The sequence below is a fragment of the Pyrgilauda ruficollis genome, unplaced genomic scaffold (assembly GCF_017590135.1).
Source record: "Pyrgilauda ruficollis isolate IOZ18807 unplaced genomic scaffold, ASM1759013v1 scaffold23, whole genome shotgun sequence".
NCBI classification, from domain to species: Eukaryota; Metazoa; Chordata; class Aves; order Passeriformes; family Passeridae; genus Pyrgilauda; species Pyrgilauda ruficollis.
Window position 1 is genome coordinate 1870484 of NW_024522539.1, and position 18283 is coordinate 1888766.

Here is an 18283-nt window from a genome sequence, read left to right on the forward strand (position 1 = left end):
TGCAAAAATACACAGCCTTGGGAGGAATGGCACATTTATTCTGATATAAATAGAATTTACTCTGTGTTTTGCACCCAGGAATTGTTAAATTCAGCCTTCCCAGCAATGAAATGCAGATCAGAATAAATCCTATCAAGAAAGAATACTTCAGCCCATTTTTTTTCACATTGGCAGCATGCAAGCAGGATGAGATCTCATTTATGTGGCCCAGAACACTGGGTCTTTCCTCCTGAATCCACTTGGAGATGTGTGGCAGTCAGCAGGGACTTGTTCATCTCCATGGGCTTATTCAGAGGGCATCAAGCAAAGCCCCTGCAGCCTGAAGGAGGACATCACTTTGGGAAGAGACAGGATTGCCCAGACCCTCCTGCTCAGCTGGAGAGGCATCCATCCTTCCTCTAAATCTCCTCATGGGAAAGCTTGAGCTCTCAGTAACCGGGAAAAGGCAAAAGCCTGTGCTGTGCAGTTTTACTGTTAAATTGAGGAAATGCCCTTTTTAGCTCTCATCAGTCTTAGACTGACATGGCCACATCTCATCTGCTTTTCCCCATCGCTCACTAATGGTTGTGCTGAACTCTGTGCCAAAGGCCAGGTTTGCACAGCTCATCCTTAGAGACCCTTTGGGGACAAACAAGCCAGAAAGAGCTTTGGTCCAGTGCAAGCCCAGCAAACCTTGTATGTGGGAACTGCTGAGCTTGTAATCGTGTGGGATTGAAAAAATAGCTCTACCTCAAAGCTTGGAGGCTGCTGGAGAAGTAGAGCTGTTCTGCTGGATGATTTTGCTGTGGGGTGAGCTGAGCTTGGTGCCCAAAAACTTTTCTCCCTCCTGGTGCCGGTGCTGGAGCAGAGCCCTGGGCAGGGCAGAGCCTGCAGCACCTCATGCTTTGCACCTTCTGGATGATGCCAAAGGTTGGGGAACTGATGGGAGAGTTTAGCCTGGGGGTGTTTTGTGGAAATGAGAAAAAAATAATCAGTGAAATGTCCTGCTGAGACACATCTGGTATTGGTGTGATCAGTGTAGAGAAAGGGAGGGAGAGGGAAACATGGACTGTGTGCCCCAGTGCTGCCCAGGGCACAAGGCTGGGCTTGGGGCAGAGCCAGCTTTGGAAAACCCAGGTATCACAAGAAAATTGGCTTTAATTTGCAGATCTTTGCCTCTCAAGCAAGACTGATGGGGCTGGATGGGGCCAGGCAGCTTTTTGGGGATCTGGAGAGGGAATGGTCTGACCCACTCTGCAGCACACCCTGAGAATAAGGGCAGGGTTTTGGGGCATTGACTGGAGCATGTTCCTGGTGGACTTTGAATCAGCAGCAGGGACATCTTCCCAGCTAACCCCCTGTGTGCCCCTCAGGCCAGGTAAGTGCCTGCCTCCCAAAAGAAGCCAGCCTCAGATGTGCAGGGAACTCAGGCTGCTCAGCTGTTTGGGGCTGTTGATGAAGATGCTCTGGTTCTCTCCTGAGTCCCCAGCACGGTCACAAGTCTCCCTCCTAAAGCTGGTGGGAAGAGCAAGCCCCCTGCAAGCCAGTGCAGGTACATAGCACACTTTTAAGACGGATGTCTCCAACTCCATCCCTTCTGGTTCCTTCCTGCCAGGGGCATTAATCACTCTGAAAGGTCTGTGCCTCCGGGTGAGGGCAAAAAATTTGAATTTGAGAACATATTGCCAAAGTCACTGCATTCCTGCCCTGACCCGGCCAGACTGAGCATCATATTGCAACCAAAGTGTAAAAGTAGTTACTGCTTGCTGATCTGAGCAGAGGGAGCTCTTGCAAACTCCTGCAGCTTCCTGAAGAAGTTCAAAGCTTTAAACCAGATTCTGGTCTGCTCAGATTTTTCTCAGTCTCAGCTGGCACATTCTTTGGTGCAGTGACTGCAGGGAAAGGCTGCTGGGGAATTTCTCATCACGCAGACTGAAAACACACATGCAACCCACTGTCTTTCTCTCTCTGTTTCAGTCCCAGCCATGCCATCCCTCTTTATTAAAGTCATTAACAGCACCACCGTGCAGGCAACGTGGGAGCCCTCCATCAAACTGGGCCAGCACGAAGGCTTCAAGCTGTATTACCGCAAAGTCCACCTCTCCCAGTACACAGGTCCAGTGCTCCTGGCCAGCAACATCACAGCCTACAACATTACCCACCTGGGTGAGTATGGTGACCCCTTGATCCATGTCCCCTCCCCACCCTGTTGTGATTTGCAGGAGAGAGCTCCTACAAATGTGTAGCCCAATCCCCAAATGCTGCAGCTGTCCCCCAGGTTTTGTGGGTGCATTCCCAGCTACAGGTACTTGTTTGCAGCATCTTGTGTGTATTTGGTAAGATGTTCTTTTCCCAAATAAACATCACTGGGGGGAAAAGGCTCATGGTTACACCTGAACTGTCTTGTGTCCCCCTGGGCAGATGCGTCGGTGGTGTACGAAGTCAAGCTCCTCGCCTACAACCAGCACGGGGACGGAAACTCCACTGTCCGCTTTGTGTCCCTGAGGGAAACTGTGGAGAGGACAGGTGAGATGGGACCTGGGTCTCAGTGCTGGTTTGGGAAGCACTCTGCAGGAAGGTGGTGAGGCCAAACACATTCTGCGTGCCCCCTGTGGCATTACCCTCATCTCACCTTCAGCCACTCATTTATTTTCAGCATCACAAATAATGATGAGGCAAAACTCAGCAGGGCTAAGAGCACCTGGATGGCTTTTTTACCAATGGGGAGAAGACAAACCAAATGTTTTGCACATGCCAGGTTTGTCCCCTAAGCTTGAGACAGAGGTGAGGCTATGAACATGAACAAACCCCCATGCACAAGGTACCAGCTGCCATCCTCAGGTGAGATATGGTGCACTGAGCATCTCTGCTCTCCTGGAGCTCTCCTGGATATTTTGGCCTTCACTGGTCAAAAGGGAGGACACGTGGCTTTGGAAAGGGAAATGGCTGCAGAGTGTGAGCTCTGTATTATGTGGCAGCAAAGGAGAAACCTCTAGAGGGAATCCCTTAACTGATCACACCTTTCATATTCATCTATGTGTAAAAAACATCCTGCTGCTCTTGGAAGCCTTTTAAGCCTCCATTGGGAATATCTTCAAGAGATAGTTATTACTCTTCTGTCTGTGCTGGAGTAAATACTAATCCCATTGGCATCCATCTACTCCATCAGGTTTCAGCCTGTCCTGGTGTGGTGGCTGCCTCTTACCTCCCACTTTAGCATGGGGTATTGCAAAAATTAACATCAGAGTGGGTTTTTTTCATTAATTGTGTCTAATTACAATAGCCAGGTAATGGGGCTGGCTCACTACAGGTATTCCAGTCCTGTGCTTGCTGTGTCTCCCTTCCTGGGGTCCTGGCAGCAAGGGAGGTGCACAGGCAGGCAGTGAACCCCTGCTTCCCATGGGGCTCTCCTCTTCCCATACACAGCTCCCAGCACTGCCCTTGGCAGAGCCCACAGGCTCTGACTTTGGCTCTGGGCTCCCCAAAAGCCAGAGGAGCAATAGAAGAGTAGCACCACTGACCTATCCACCTTTTTTTGGCAGTGCTGAATCCTCCCTGTGACTGCATGAAGGACGAGCAGAACAACAAAACCTCCACGACTGGCATCATCATCGGGATCCACATCGGTGTCACGTGCATCATATTCTGCATCCTCTTCCTTATGTTTGGGTACCGAGGAAGGTAGGGATGCTCATGCCACTGCTCACAAGGGGTGGTGGTCCCTAGTACTGTGGGTGTGCCCACCTGAGTCTCACATCCCCAGTGCAATGTTGGACTTCATAGGATGGATGGAAGGATGGAAGGATGAGCCACCTCTCTCACTCTCAGGCTCCATCTCTTTATTTTTCAGGCTGCTGATGTGCAAAAATGTGCAGGAGCAGCTGTCAACCCCTCAGATCCCCCGGAGCCAGCGCAGTGCCACGGGCCTTGTCCTGAACGGGGCCACTCGTAGAGACAGGGACGACCGGGACTTGAATGGAAAGCAGCTGGATATGAACGAGCTGGAGAGGTTATTCCCAGCATCCCCGTCCCAGGAGCAGCAGGAGAAGGGAATAACGGTAAGTCCAGCAGCATGGGAGCACACCTGGCTGCACATCAGAGAGCTGTCACTGTCACTGCATTGTCCCCTTCTCTCTCTCCCCAGTCGGCTCACAGCCTGCCAGCCCCCCATGACGAAACCCAGATCTCCACACTCCCTCTGGATGAGTTCAGCATCATTGAGGAGCAGCCAGACCCCCTCCCAAAAAACCCCCATGGCAGCAGTCCTGCTGCTCCGGCTCCCAACCACGGTCCTGCCAATGAAGGATGAAACTGCCAAGACTCGAAGCCTCTTGTAGGAGTTACCAGAAACCAAACCCACGGCTGGTGATGTCTTTACGAGTTGTCAATCTCAGGTCAATTGAAGATTTCTACGGTCTGATTGTTATTTTTTTGTTTTGCTTTATTTTTATATATATATATAAATATATATATATATATATATATGTATACAACCTTTTGGAAACTCTGTGAAGTTTATCTTTCTGACCTCTCTTGAGCCTCTCAATGTGTTTCTTCCGATGATGGCTGTCTGGAGACTGGTCACGATGGATTTTCCCCATAGCTGCTACGTAACAGACTCCTTGGCAGAGTTTGGCAGACTCTCCAGTCTCTGACAGACTGGGGATACAGTGGAGCCCCCATCTCTTGGTATCTCAGACTTTTTCCTGATCAGCAGCTTTAGGACTACTTTTTGGATCTATTTTTTATTTCCAGAAGACAGGATTTGGAAAAATCCTTCTAACTTGACTCCAAAAATTTAGGCCTAGGAAGGCTGTCTCTCCGTGGATTTGATGACTTTGTACACTTTTGCTATTTCTCAGGATACTTTTTTTGCTGATTGACTCTAAATAATATGAAAAAAAAAGGAAAAAAAAAAAAAAGTGTGTGTGTGTCAAAGGATGCCTGAGGGCTACTGAAAGACTTGGACAGACAACCCGAGTGAACTCAGAACCTACCTCAACCGGAATGAATGTCTTCTGGGAAGCAGAAATACCTGCGTCTTCCTTCGTGTTCAAACAAACAACTAGTGTAGCACTTGGTCAGTACAAGCATGGTCCTACCTCAGCAGTCACGCTCTGTACCCGCCACCTTGGTGGCTTCCTTGTTGTCGTTCCCATGTAAAGCACTTCCAAACCTTTGAAAGCAATGTTCTACCTCAAGTGTGAGAGAAACTCGTGTGTGTGTGTGTGTGTGTGTGTGTGTGTGTGTGTGTATCCTCCCCTCTTCCTCCATTCCTGCCTCTCCCACCCAGCCCCACATGAAGCACGATGCTTCACTGGTGTTATGAGCTTTACTTTTGGGGGCTCCAGTGTGATTTTGTGTGGCGGAGATTTGTGTTGTGGTTTTTTACTTTAAAGATTGTTGGGGCTGTCACAGATAAGCAGCATGATGCCCTGTGGCTCCCTGGCACCGCTGCCTTTCCAGGGCTGATTTGGGCACTGGTCCATCCTGGGTTTGAAGGGATGGGGTATTCACATTCCAGTGCTGGGGCTAGAGGCCCCCCTCTGCCCCATCAGTGTGCTGCTCCCCAAGGCTGATTCCCAGCAGGATGATCTATGGCGTGTGCTGGCACAAGCAGCACAACACACCCTTGGGAGGTGGAAACCTGGACATCACTGTCTTGTCCCAAAGCCCACCCTGCTATCAGGAGCAGCTGTGGGGAAACCCCAATAGAGCACTTGAGTCGCTACTGAGCTGCCTCCAGCTGCTCCAGCACCATTCCAGCCACAGAACATCCAAAGGATGAGTGGAGCCAAAAAGGGCTTGATTCCTTGGGAGGGACAAGGCTAGGAGGATGCTGGGGGCTGCCAGAGCTGCCCCTTCCCCATGCCTATGGTGGGCAGAGGAGCTCCTGACACCAAAGAGAGGGTTTGTCCCCTCCGGAGATCAACCACCAACCTGACACTGTGGAGGTTGGGTTGTCCTGGCGTGGTGCAGCCTTGTGAGTCAGTGTGTGACCAGCATCATCCATGGGTGAGATGGGGACACACACGGGGGACAGGGACATCAGGTGCCAGCTGGTCCCGGAGGGCAGCCCTTTCCCTGCTGTGTGAGGTGGTTAAATCCAGGCAAATGTGAAGGTTTGATCTCTTTGTGTAGGTGGTGGTAAATCAAATGTTGCTGTATTCGCAAGGACAGTGAATGGAATCAGGAAAGGAAACTAGTTTAAGTTTTAAAAAAGTATGAATTGTATTTTTTTAAATGGTACCAGTGGGAGAGTCCCCTGTGTCAAAAACACCCCCATCACCTGCCCACCTGGCAATGGGATGCAACCAATGGCTGTGTAAATAGTACAATATACAGGAGGCTGAGCAAATGCCTCTTCCCTGAGCTGAGTCCTGGTGCTGGGCAGGGTTACCTGGGAGCAGGACTCTGTCCTCATCCAGCTTGGCCCAAGAAGATGTAATGGCACCAACCTCAAGAGCAAGGAGCTGTTCAGGCTTGGTGTTCCTAGCCCTCTTCCATTAAAATTCGTCCTCCTGTAGACATCATGCAGAACAAAAAAGATGCAAAGCGTTAAATTTTGGCATTAACACCCCCAAACAGCCTTTCCCCACCCCACCAAAGAGGCTAAATGGGCTGTCAGACAAACCCTGCTCACACCTGTGAGGCTGGACCTGGAGACAGCCTGGGGAGAGACTGTGAGGGGACAGCTCTGTGTAAGAACAAGAGCTCAGCCCAGCCCATCGCAGGAGCCAGAGGATGCTGGGGTTACGGCAGGGCAGGATGGAGGAGAAGACACCAAACAGCTCAAGTTATAACCTCATATCAAAGACAACCTGATCCTCTCCTGCCACCCCACTCCCACTCCAGCCCAGTTTTTCTTTTTATTGTTTTTTTCGTGTGTGTAACGCCGCCGTTCACATTGAATAAGTACCGTTGCCAAAGTGAACACAGAACCTAGAGTAGTGTTCAGCTCAGACTTCCTGGAGCTGTGAACATGCTATTAATTTAATATCATATTATTGTGATATTGTAATAGTAACAAGTATTTGTCACTACTTCCTTTTATTAAAGGGAAATTCTGTGCCATTTGACTAGTTGGAATACAATAGTATGTCAAGAATAGAGTTTTTTCTTTTATTGTTTTTTAATAATGCAGAAACATGGTGGCTTAAACCAATGCAGATTCTGTGTTGGTTTGAGATGATTGAAGATGGATGTAAATCTTTAAAGACTATTTTTTAGATGTTTAGCTTTTTCTCTTTTTTGGGGTTTCTTTTCTGCTCTTATCAATTTGTAGCGTTGGGACCAAACACAGACAGTTGTGGCAGCTCAGTCCCTGAAGGGATGAAGCTGAAGTCTGGTGATCCATGAGGATCCATGGTCTTCCCTAAATTATCTAAGTCCACCAATCTGGGCAAAAAAACCCTCTCAAAATTACATATTGGCTTTGTGCCTCTGGCTGCCACTAAGCTGGAAAAGCAACATGTAACAGCCCCACTCGCTGCACTGCAGTGCTTGAACAGGGCTGGAGGCAAAACTGTCCCAATCCAAAACTTGGAAAAACATCACCTAGCATATGTCATATGAGAAAGAAGAAAGAATTTTAAAAAGAGTTTGTGTTTGGTTTCAGCATGGGCGACAGTCTGTCCTTTGTTCATCCAAACTGCTACCATGGTTTTGAAGGAAACTGATGGAATTTTATTCTGTTTATTCTTCTCTGGGGCACAGTTGTACTCAAGTAGACAAGTTGTACTCGGGTAGACACATTGTATTTGGGTGGACATGGGACAGCAGATCCCCTTGTGATGCAGATGGGCTGTGCCACGGGAAAGGGGTCGAGGCATCATTTGATGTCCCCAGACCGGAGGCAGAGGCAGCCAGACAGTCCCAGGGTGGTTCCCAGGGCCTTTCACCATCAGCACCCAGCACTCCCTTCACACTCCTTTACACACCACAACATTTAAGGAACAGCTTGCCAGGTTTCTTATTCCTTTTTGTTCCCCCTACTTTTCCTGATGGGAGGAATCAGTTCTACCCAGAGATACAACCACTGGATGGCAGGCAGGTGTTGGATCCAGTGCAAACTGCTGGAAACTGCCTGTGTTTGGGGTAGGAATCTGATCCTCTAGTATTTTTCGAATAATTACACTAATTCAACCTGTTGCCTTTTCTCAGCTGATCCCAGAAACCCTCTTATTTTCTGGCTGTGGTGAGATGAAATTATAGGAAGGAATAAATATCCAAAAGCTGATTTTTTTTTTTTTATTATTTTTGGTAACCCATAATGGGCACAACCTATTCTTGGAGATCTCAAGTTAACCAGAGATGGCTGCTTCCTCAGGGATAGTATCCACATTGTCTTTAGTTGAACAGGGAATAGTTTTATGCTGTGACAGGGTATTTTCACACTGTTGGATTCAGGTATTTATTTGTCTACCATTTTCTTTTTTCTTCTTCGTTTTGTAAAGGGGCTGATATATTTAAGTGCTGGACCAGTTTGGGAATTTTAAAGCTTCCACCCAAAGTTATACCAAGGGACTGTAGGTTTTAAGCTGGCAATAAGAGGAGAGAAGCTATGAAGTGTTGTTGCCTCTGGATAGTGAAGGGAAGAGTTTTGCTGCCTGTGGGGGTATTCCTCTGGGATAACCATCCCACGGCATTTCAGGGGGGATCAGTGCGGTGTCTGAGCCCTTTCTGACAGCACTTAAGTCTGGGAAAATTGGTTTAAAAAAAGGAAATTAAAAGCTTATGAAAACAAAGGGGAGGAGCTCCTCACTTCATCTGTGCAAACAGTGTGTGGAAATGTATCCGTCCCCGTGCGCTGGAGCAGGCAGGTTACAGATCCCATCGAGCAACTTGATGCCAGCTCATTTATTTCCCTCACCCGCCAAATGAAAAAAAGGGAAAGGAAAAGGAAGGTGCCTGGGCTGGAGCAGCGGGCAAGGAGATGGGCATGAGTGAAGCACCAGCACCCCCAGGCGAAAGCGCTGCCGGCACAGGGCCATGGCACTGAAACCCCTGGAACACTGGGAATCAGGGAAATGGCTCCAGGCTTATTCCAAGGGCAGAGCCTGGGCTTCCTCATCGTGTGGGAAGAAGGGACGGGGCCGGTGCGAAGCCCAGCGAGTCGGGGACAAGCCTGATTTCACGGGGCTTTGGATCAGGGTCTGACTTAAAAAGCAGAGAGGGATTTGTACTTTGATCCTATTTCCATCATTTAAACTTGCAATATCTTTACGTTTGTTAAAAAGTCATAATAAAACCAATGCTAAACCTTTGTCCCAGTCCTTTTTGGGAATCAACTGTTAGCAGTAATACTAAAAACCCAAATTGCAAAGCACTTTTCTACTGTTTATTTTCTACCTTTCTTACTTTGAACTGTCGTGATATTGAAATCCCACTGATCCCACGATTGTTAGCTCTGTATTAAAAAAATAATAATAAAACCCAGGTTTTTTGTAGTTTTCTCTGTTTAGATTTTAGCCTGTGGCTACTTGTACAAGAAAAATAAAACTAGAATAAATGAGCCTGTGTGGAGCTTTTCTTTTCATATGCAGGGCTGTGGTGTGGGGATTGTTCAGGGCAACTTGGGGCATCACCACTTCAGTGGTGATGAATCTGGCTGCTCTCAAAAAAGCAGCTTCCAAAATTCAGCATTTAAGAGCTGAGGGGTTTTTATTTTGATGCTTTGCTCATAAACTCCAGCCGAGCCATCAGCAGAGTCCTGCCAAAGCATGGGGGCTCTGGATGCTGGGTGAGATGAGACCTCCAGGGTCACAGTGTGACACCTGTGCTTAGAAGTGCAAATCAATTTCCAATTAATCTTGGCTCTTGCTCAGCTATTGCTGCAGCTGCTTTTCCCACTGCCTGCAGCCCTAGCAGGGAAGCTCCTGTGAGGTGGGGGAGGCCCTGGCACAGTTGTCCAGAGAAGCTGTGGCTGCCCCATCCCTGAAGTATCCAGGGTCAGGTTGGATGGGGCTTGGAGCACCCTGGGATAGAGAAGGTGTCCCTGCCCATGGCAGGAGGTGGGAACAGAATTATTATTAAGGCCCCTTCCAATCCAAATCATTCTGGGATTCTAAGATGCATCCTTGCCCCAAAATGGGCTGTGAACCATGAGCCACCCTCCTGCCACTGAGCTGTGTGCTGCTGCTGCCCTCGATGCCAAAGGACAGGCAAAGTAGAGGCTGTGGGGAATAAAGGAGCAGGAGTGAGCCCAGCAGCACTTTCTAAAGGGGTTTCAATAAGCAGCTGAGTGAAAAGTTGCTTCAAACAACTCCCCGAAGCTCTCAGAACTGCTAAATTGCAGCATGGACTGTCTAAATATATACTTCATAATAAATACCAGCATAAAAACTGATTTTATTTCCCAGTGGCAACGCAGGAGGTGAAAAAAAGATCAGAGTGGGCTCACTCAGGGGATTTTCATGTAACCAGTGAAATCTGGTACTGCAGATAGCAGCTGCAGAGTCAAGGTATTGTATAAAGCTTGTGGCTTTCATTAAAAAGGACTTTCCCTGCCTTCATGGCAATAAAAAAAAGGTTTGACAATATTAATCTGAAGTCTTAGAAACTAAGGAAATAAAAAACCCCAAGCAATACGTTTAAATCACTTTGATTTTGGGCTGTTGGAAATATTAAGAACCCTCAAAAAAACCCTATTTGAGTGCTCAAAACTTGTCTTTAATAGAAGCAATCTCCTTTTGACCATGTGCATTCAAATTTCTGCTGGAAACATCTCAAATCAACTCTTTAGCTACAGAAACACTAAAAAAAATGAAGTTGGGTGTTTTCAGCTCCAAACACTGCGTTCCTGCCTCAGATTTCACTGGAGATGTTACTGTTAATGTCCTAGTTATAACCCTGCCAACACAGGGAGAATTTATAATATCCCATAAAGCCCTAACTATCGGAAAGGTCATTTTGGCATTAATACCACTCGGGCATCACTGCTTCATTTGCTGACACTTTTACAGAGCCACGCTTGATTCCAGCACGGCTGCTGTAAAACCTTTACAGCAATGGCCTAGGCCTCTAAATATCATCTTAAAAATCAAGAGCTGGAACATCTTCATCAGCAGGTGCAGGTGGCTTGGAAAAGGCTCTGCTCTCTCTCAGTGTGGGGTCCCCCAAAATCCAGGGTAAGCATGCCAACCCCACTGCTCCAGGAGGGATTCAATCCTCAGATCTTATCTCCAGCCCTGTTATTCCCAGCACCTTCAGACCCTACCAGTGCTCACTGCCTTGGCTAAATCAAGTCTTCTAATTTCATGCAAAATTACCAACCCCTCGCCTTGCCCAGAAAGCCATTTCCTTAACGCTAAAATAGCTAAATTAGTCTTGCTCGGCCTCGTAAAGGAGCTTGTCTTGTTTATTGAGCGATAAATATAAAGGTACAGTAACTAAATTCATCAGTCCCTGAACGCAGCCGTTGGGAATGGCCATTTCCACCATCCAATCTACGGCTGCATGAATATTTCAGAGTCCTTTTTCCCTTGGGTGCTCACCTTATCTCTGGAGCCTGGATATTATTTTCTGCTTTTCAGCTTTTTGGATGTATTGGAGGAAATGTCATTATTTGGACCTGGGTGGATTACAGTTGACTTTCCTAAGCCAATTTATATTGGCAAGCTGCTGTTTTAAAAACCCCCTATAAATCACTCCCATGAATTTTAATAATATAACGTGGTTTCAAACATGCTCCCTTAATACGTGACACACTATTACAGCCGGCAATCGCTCCTCGGGTTGTGAACTCCGTTTTACCGTCACCTTCAGCGAGCGCCGCGGGGGACGAGCGATGCCTCGGCCGGAATCATGGAAATACCCATTCCTGCCCCAAACACCTTGACATTGCAGTGATTGTGACTTAACAGTGAGACCTTAGAGATGCTGGCGCAGAAATCATGGGGGACTATTTGCTGATATTTCCCTAAATAAAGATATAAGATCCCCACCCAAAGTGCAGCTCCAGACTGGGATTTGTGGCTCCAACTGGTCCATAAACTCCCACATGCCAGGAGACAAGGCTATGCCTCCTCATCACCTATGGACTTTGATGAGCTCTGTCCTCTTCTTGTGCAAATTATATTCATTCTCTTCCCATCCCCATTGCAACAACTCCGTGGTGTCTGCCAGCTCTCAAGGGGTGTCTCTCAGTGGAGAGTGGTCTCCTGGCCACAAGAAAAAGGGCTAAGAGGGATAAGGAATAAAAGCCAGGGCAAAGGAGAGACCTTGGGAGACCTTTGTTAAGGAACATCTGTGGATCATATGGAGGAACCGATGATGGGGTTTGATGGCCCACTGGTGGCACTGGTGATGTCCCCACTGGAGAGCTGCTTGTTCAGTTTGCCTGGTGTTAGTTGTACAGAACCAAAACATAAGAATATTCCAACCCTGGAAGTGTTCAAGGCCAGCTTGGAGCAGCCTGGTCTAGTGGAAGATGTCCCTGCCCCCCTGGCAGGGGGTTGGAACTGGATGGTCTTTAAGGTCTCTTCCAACCCAAACTAGTCTGTGATTCTGTGAAAATAAGGACATCTGCAAGAAAGAGAATGTTTAAGGGATAGACTATTTGCAGGCAGGGAAAAAATAATGAGCCAGACTTTGCTTTTTGGTTTCTGAAAGCAGTGAGGGTTCCCCAGCACAGGATGCAGCAGGATGGGGGTAAAGGGGGTACAAGAACCTCCTCAGACCTTGCCACTGCCTGCTCAGCTGCTCCCAGCACCACTGAGACCCAAAGCAATCCCAGGTTTAATATTCTTGGGAGAAAAAAATAAAAATCCCATTTGTGCAGGGAGCAAACAGGCTTTCAAAAGCTTTAGCTGTGATGATTTCCCCTGAAATGTTGTCACGTTCATCATTAATCTATTTTTTCCCTTTTCTGTAACTTAACCTGAGACAAGCCGACATTGTAAGTGCTTGATTTTCCAGAATAAATTACAGTTTCATAAATGGTATTTTGCTTCACTGCTCAATTTGCAAGTGAAATGATGCCAATTGCTTTGTTCACAGGATTTTATCTAGCACAAACAATACCATCCTTGAGATTTATTTATTTTTTAACCCTCAAGTTATTTTCGGAGCCTATATAACAGGAATACATGGAAAAGTACACGACAGCCCATATGTTTTGGCATTATCGACTAACCATGAGCAGATACAAGGGCCCACATGCCTATAAAACATCGATCTAGGAATGAGATGTCACACACAGAGTGAGACACTGCCCAAAGAGAAAATAATCCCTTACATCAAAAATATTTACAGTTGCCCCATGCTGGGCTAGAGTGCCCTGAGTGACTTTTTATATGCATGATTTATGATTTGGGCCTGGGAAATCAGCCCCCCCCCAAGCTTCTCCCAGGGACAACCAAGTTGCCTCAGGGACCAACATATCCCCTGTGGGATCTCCAGAACATGGAGTCCCTCAGTCCTGTTGAAAATATGGGTTTACAGCAGCTTAATTTTTTTTATATGATAAAATTGTAAGAAATAGGGGAAAAATGGAAAGCACCTTGAAGCTATTTATGTTTTTTAAATACAGAGGAATCCTCCCTGCTGAGGACACCAGCTCTGCCCAGGGACAGCCAGGCCACACAGGTTGGGACATGTCAGCATTAAATCCAGTAAAGCCTTTCATCAAAGGAAGGAAAAGAGAGAAAAAGTCCCTGCAAGGGAAATATTAATGCTACAAGATTTGGTTAATAGCCATGGCTTCTGCTAGGACTTTTTTAACCTGTGTTTTTGGGGGAGATCTTGGGAGAAAAGCCTTCATTTGGGAATATTTTAGTATAAGACAAAAAATAAATGGCAATAGTTGTATTAGTGATGGAAACCTGGTGTTTCAGGTGTTTATGCTCACTAATAAACTGGGATGAATTTGTGGAGAGCCTGGATCTTCATCTCCATCCTTTAACTGAGCTACCCCACTGGAGCTGGCTGGCTCCTGGTTTTCCTGCAGTTGATAAATCATTTAACTAAGACCAGGGAGCTCTGCAAGTGATGTGGGCAGTAGAGGCAGAGTCTGCATTTCTAACAGAGAAACTGAGGCACAGAGAGAATATTTGTCTTCCCCTTTAGAAATGAAAATGTGTTTGCTCTCATTCTTCCTCTGCTTCTCACCCCACTTCACTCATTCCCCTGGATGAGACACTGGGAAAGGTTTTTGCTATTCCCTTGCAAACGGATGCTTCAAGACAGTCCCAAACCTTCAGAGGCTTTGGATTTGGCACTGAACAAAGACAAATTTCTGGTAACAAACCACATCACAAAACAGAATTGTCACCTTTCGGGCAACCCCAAGAGGCAACATGGAAATCCCAGCGAGATGACAGACAAAGTGTGTCCCAGTGTCACTGTTGAGGCCATCATTAGATTGTTACAACACGGAAAACCAAAATAAAACTGAATTTAAAAGAAGTGAGGGCTTGCCCACTGCAGGTGCTGTGTGAATGGGTTCCTCCACGGCTTCCCCACACACAGGGCTGCTGGCCATGAGCTGCGGGCTAAGGGGCTGGGCTGCTAATGGCTTTAAGCGGTGCTAATTGATCCGTGCAGTCACTGTAATTACGGAGCGGGATATGGTGGCAAAACACGGGCAGAGCATTAACTGCTGCGAAGGGAAAAATCCAAATCACGGGTGAATCGATCTTCAGGCAGCCAGCACTGACAGCCCCGGCCCTCAGCGCTGAGGGTTTTCCAATGTGCTGAGGTTTTCTGCAGGAACGTGCTGATTTCAGGAATATTTGATGGGAAGAAGGGTGGCTGTTAGCTTTTTAATCTATTTCTTTGCATTTTGCCTTCAAGCCCAGGGTGAGCCACTATGGGTTTGCCCCCGCTGCACTGAGCAGCCCCTAATCCAAAGGTGCCCAACAGAAAGCAGTGGGTTTCTTTGCAATTAATTAGCCTTAATGACAACCTCCAGCAGCATTCGTGCAGGGTGTTGCGTGAGCCACAACGAAGAGCTGCTCTGTGCGTGCAACAGGGACCCACTCCCATCCTTTTCCTAATGCAACTTATTGATTATTCTAATTAAAACATCCGTTAGTAGGTACTTCTGATGGTGAGGGGTTGTGTGGGGCCGAGGGGGAGTGGGCTCAGCCCCCAGCTCCTGCCTGTGGACACGGGCTCCCAGCAAGTGCCAGAGGATGGAAAGTGGAATGAACAGGGGAAGGAGAGAAGGTTTGGTCAGGGGACAGTGCTGGGAAGTGACAAGGTGTAGGAAGACGACGTTGTTTTGCAGTAATCTCCCAACCTTCGTTAATACTGCTGTCACAGCGCCGACGTGCTGCATTAATTAAAATGAATGGTACATGACAGAGCAATAATTCCATTATTTCTCCACGCTTGCACCTTCCTGTGTTTCACCCTCGAGGAGCAGGGCAGGGGGAGCAGGGGGCAGGGTGCCAGGAGCGGGATCCCTGAGCAGCTGAAGGTCCCTGACCTGCTGCCTGCTGTCAGGGACCTGGTGCTGACAGCAGCAAGGCTGCTCACGGCTCACGGCTGCCGATTCCCTCCTCACCCTGCACTGCTGCCACAGCAAATCCCTGTCCCTGTAGTCGGGAGGGTCCACATGCCCCATCCATCCAGGGACACCCTGAGAGCAAGGAGGCCCCTGGAGCCATGAAGAGCATCCAGCACAAGGACAAACCCTTCCCTCCCACAATCAGCAGCCACAAGCAACAGACAGGCACGGACTGATGGTGAATCAAGGGTTTTGCTAAAATGCCTCTTCTTCAGAGACTGTTCTCCCGCCTCCCACACCTCTCCCTGCCTCTGTCCAACAGCATTCCCAAAAGACTAAACACCTTTGGTTTCCATGGCAGCCTGATTTTCAATGAGCATCCTTCAAGTCCTAACCAGAAAGAAAGTGTTTCATTAATGCATACAGGACACACTGGCATCTCCCCGGGGCGACAGTATCCTTCCCCCAAAACTAACACCTTCTGCCCATATTTTTTTTTAGTGGATTGATGGACTGATGGAGCTATGGGAAGGGGCTGGCCAGCTCTGCTACTGACTCACAGAGCTTGCTTAGAGAGGGACTTGGGCTGCTTTTGCTTGAGGGAAATGAAAGAAATAAAGTGATGCCAAGCACCGGGAGGTGGCACATGGAGCTTCCCTCCAGAATGGCTGCCTCGCCTCCAGCCCATTGCAGGGGGACATTGACACCTCCCCAGCTGTCCCCTTCTGAGCTGTTCTGGATACCAATCTTCTGGTTTTAGTTTGCCTATTTCCATCCAGACTTTGCTTCTGTCTACTGTTTAACACAAGCTGAGCAGTTTACACACAGTTTACCATTTCTTTTGGGTTTAACCCCATTTAGTGGCTCTGTCAGGCAGATGGTGCCCAGAGCTGAGAATGGGAAACTAAGGAACTAATGATTTGAAGCAGGGCACTTCAGTCCTGCAGGATGTCATAAGAAAGGGTCAAAGGACATTCCCTCCAGCCCAGGGGTGCTAGTGCAGGGCAAAGCGGGATGTATTTGCTACATGATGTCCAAATAAAGTAACTGTTGAGCAGAACAAGTGAAATTTTTTAGCAGAGGATGCCTGGGGGAGCATATGGAGGATGCACTGAGGCATTGCAACCCAACCTTTACTAGCCTGGAACCTTTCAAAGGTTTTTTAAGAGACCCCAGGTCACAGCACAGCCTCGGCCCTGGCTTTTCCCAGCCCAGAGGATAATTGCTGTCCAGCCGTGACGTACCCTTTCGCTGACCCCGCCGGGGTCCCAGCCACCCTCCAGGATCTGGCAAGGACAGATATACGGCTGGACCTCAGGGGGCTCCTAAAAGCAGGTCACGCCAAAACAATACAGCTTTGTCAGAGGCAAAGGGGGAACGAAGCCGCAGTCAGCCCCGACTGCTGCCGCAGGATTTACTGCCCACAGATGGGATGGTGGTTGTGGATGATGCACCGAGCATCGCCCCGGGGCAGCCAGGGCAAAGAGAGCTGGGAAAGTGCCCCCACACTTGGTTTGGTTTCTGCTATGTGCAGCATCATCTTTAGCTGCAGCAAAGGCTGCTCTCTGGAGATCAGGATTTGGGAAGTCTCAGGTGGGTCCAGTGCTTGGCTGAGGTTCCCTGCTTGGACTCATTCCCCCTCCTGCTGGGATGTCTAGCTCCAGAGTTTGGAGAGCTGATCTCAGCTGCAGAGCAGGGTTTGCCCCCAGGGAGGTTTGTTCTGCCTTTTATATCACCCTGCCATGGGAAGAGCCTGCCCATGTGGACTAAGGCATCTCAGAGAGACACGGACTGAGGAGACCTGGATGGAGGACTGAGGTCCTCCACCCCTGAAAGGAAAGCAGGATGCTGCCATGCCAGAAGCATGCATTCATCCATCATATTTATCCAAGAGCTTAGGAAGGAGCTAAAGGGACATGACAGAGCCTGTCCATGCACCAAAAGGTGGTCAAAGAGCACCAAAGCTAAATGGAGACAAAGATGCTGCAAAGGATACAGTTGAGATAAACGTATTATTTCTTAGAATATCATGTAATAAAGTTAAATTAAGCATATAATAACTGTCCATCTTAGCACCTCCCTCTCAACTTCTTTTGAGAGGACACACTTCATTAAGACTCAAAATCTTCAGACACATTAAAAAAAACCCCAAACCAATAAATTTTGTCTTGTCCAGTACTAATAAAGCCTTCTGCATTGCATGGGGCTTTTTAATAGAGAAAAGCAATGTTTTCTAATTCGTCTGCAAAACTAGGGTAGTTTTCACAGCCAAATTTCAGAGCAGCCTTGCAGTTCTTTGACTATCCTTGCTACACCAGTCTGATGCATTTTTACAGCACAGGGCAGCCCACTGAGCCCTCACAGCAAAGCCTCTGGCACTTCCATGAGGCAGCTCTCTGCCAGCAGAAAAAACCCATTAGAGCTCCCAAGAGCAGATACACATTGGAAGCCCAAACATCATTAAATGAATATTCATAAATTATTTTGCTACATAAACAATATTAATATCACACCTTCCACTTTCAAAAGCCTATTGGAGGCAGGGACTCATTAAGACTCTAGCAAAGACCACTTGCAGACTTTCAGTTACATGGAAACTCAGAGACTTTATTAAACACGAGCAATATATTTATTTTAATAGAGTACAAAGCCTGGATTTGGCCACCCTAAAACACCACTCAGAGCACCGAATCTCCGAATAACCCGATCAAACAAGGCTAATGTGTGCAATATATCTTGGGTGAGTAATATACAGCCACATTTCCTGCTCCATTTACCCAGTTTTAACTACACCTGACCTACTCTTATCCTAATAGAAAACGGCTGCTCTTCTCATTGCCCATCCTCCACACA

The 18283-nt window shown here is 47.7% G+C and overlaps 1 protein-coding gene across 1 annotated transcript in view; it reads left to right on the forward strand.

Moving 5' to 3' along the window:
* Positions 1 to 4288, forward strand: part of IGDCC3 (immunoglobulin superfamily DCC subclass member 3) — a 95785-nt gene extending 91497 nt beyond the window's left edge. The window contains exons 10-14 of the mRNA XM_041469093.1: positions 1957 to 2145; positions 2401 to 2505; positions 3522 to 3660; positions 3830 to 4037; positions 4124 to 4288. Coding sequence (XP_041325027.1) covers positions 1957 to 2145; positions 2401 to 2505; positions 3522 to 3660; positions 3830 to 4037; positions 4124 to 4288 — 806 coding nt within the window. The remainder of the gene's footprint in view (positions 1 to 1956; positions 2146 to 2400; positions 2506 to 3521; positions 3661 to 3829; positions 4038 to 4123) is intronic.
* Positions 4289 to 18283: the final 13995 nt, after the last annotated feature.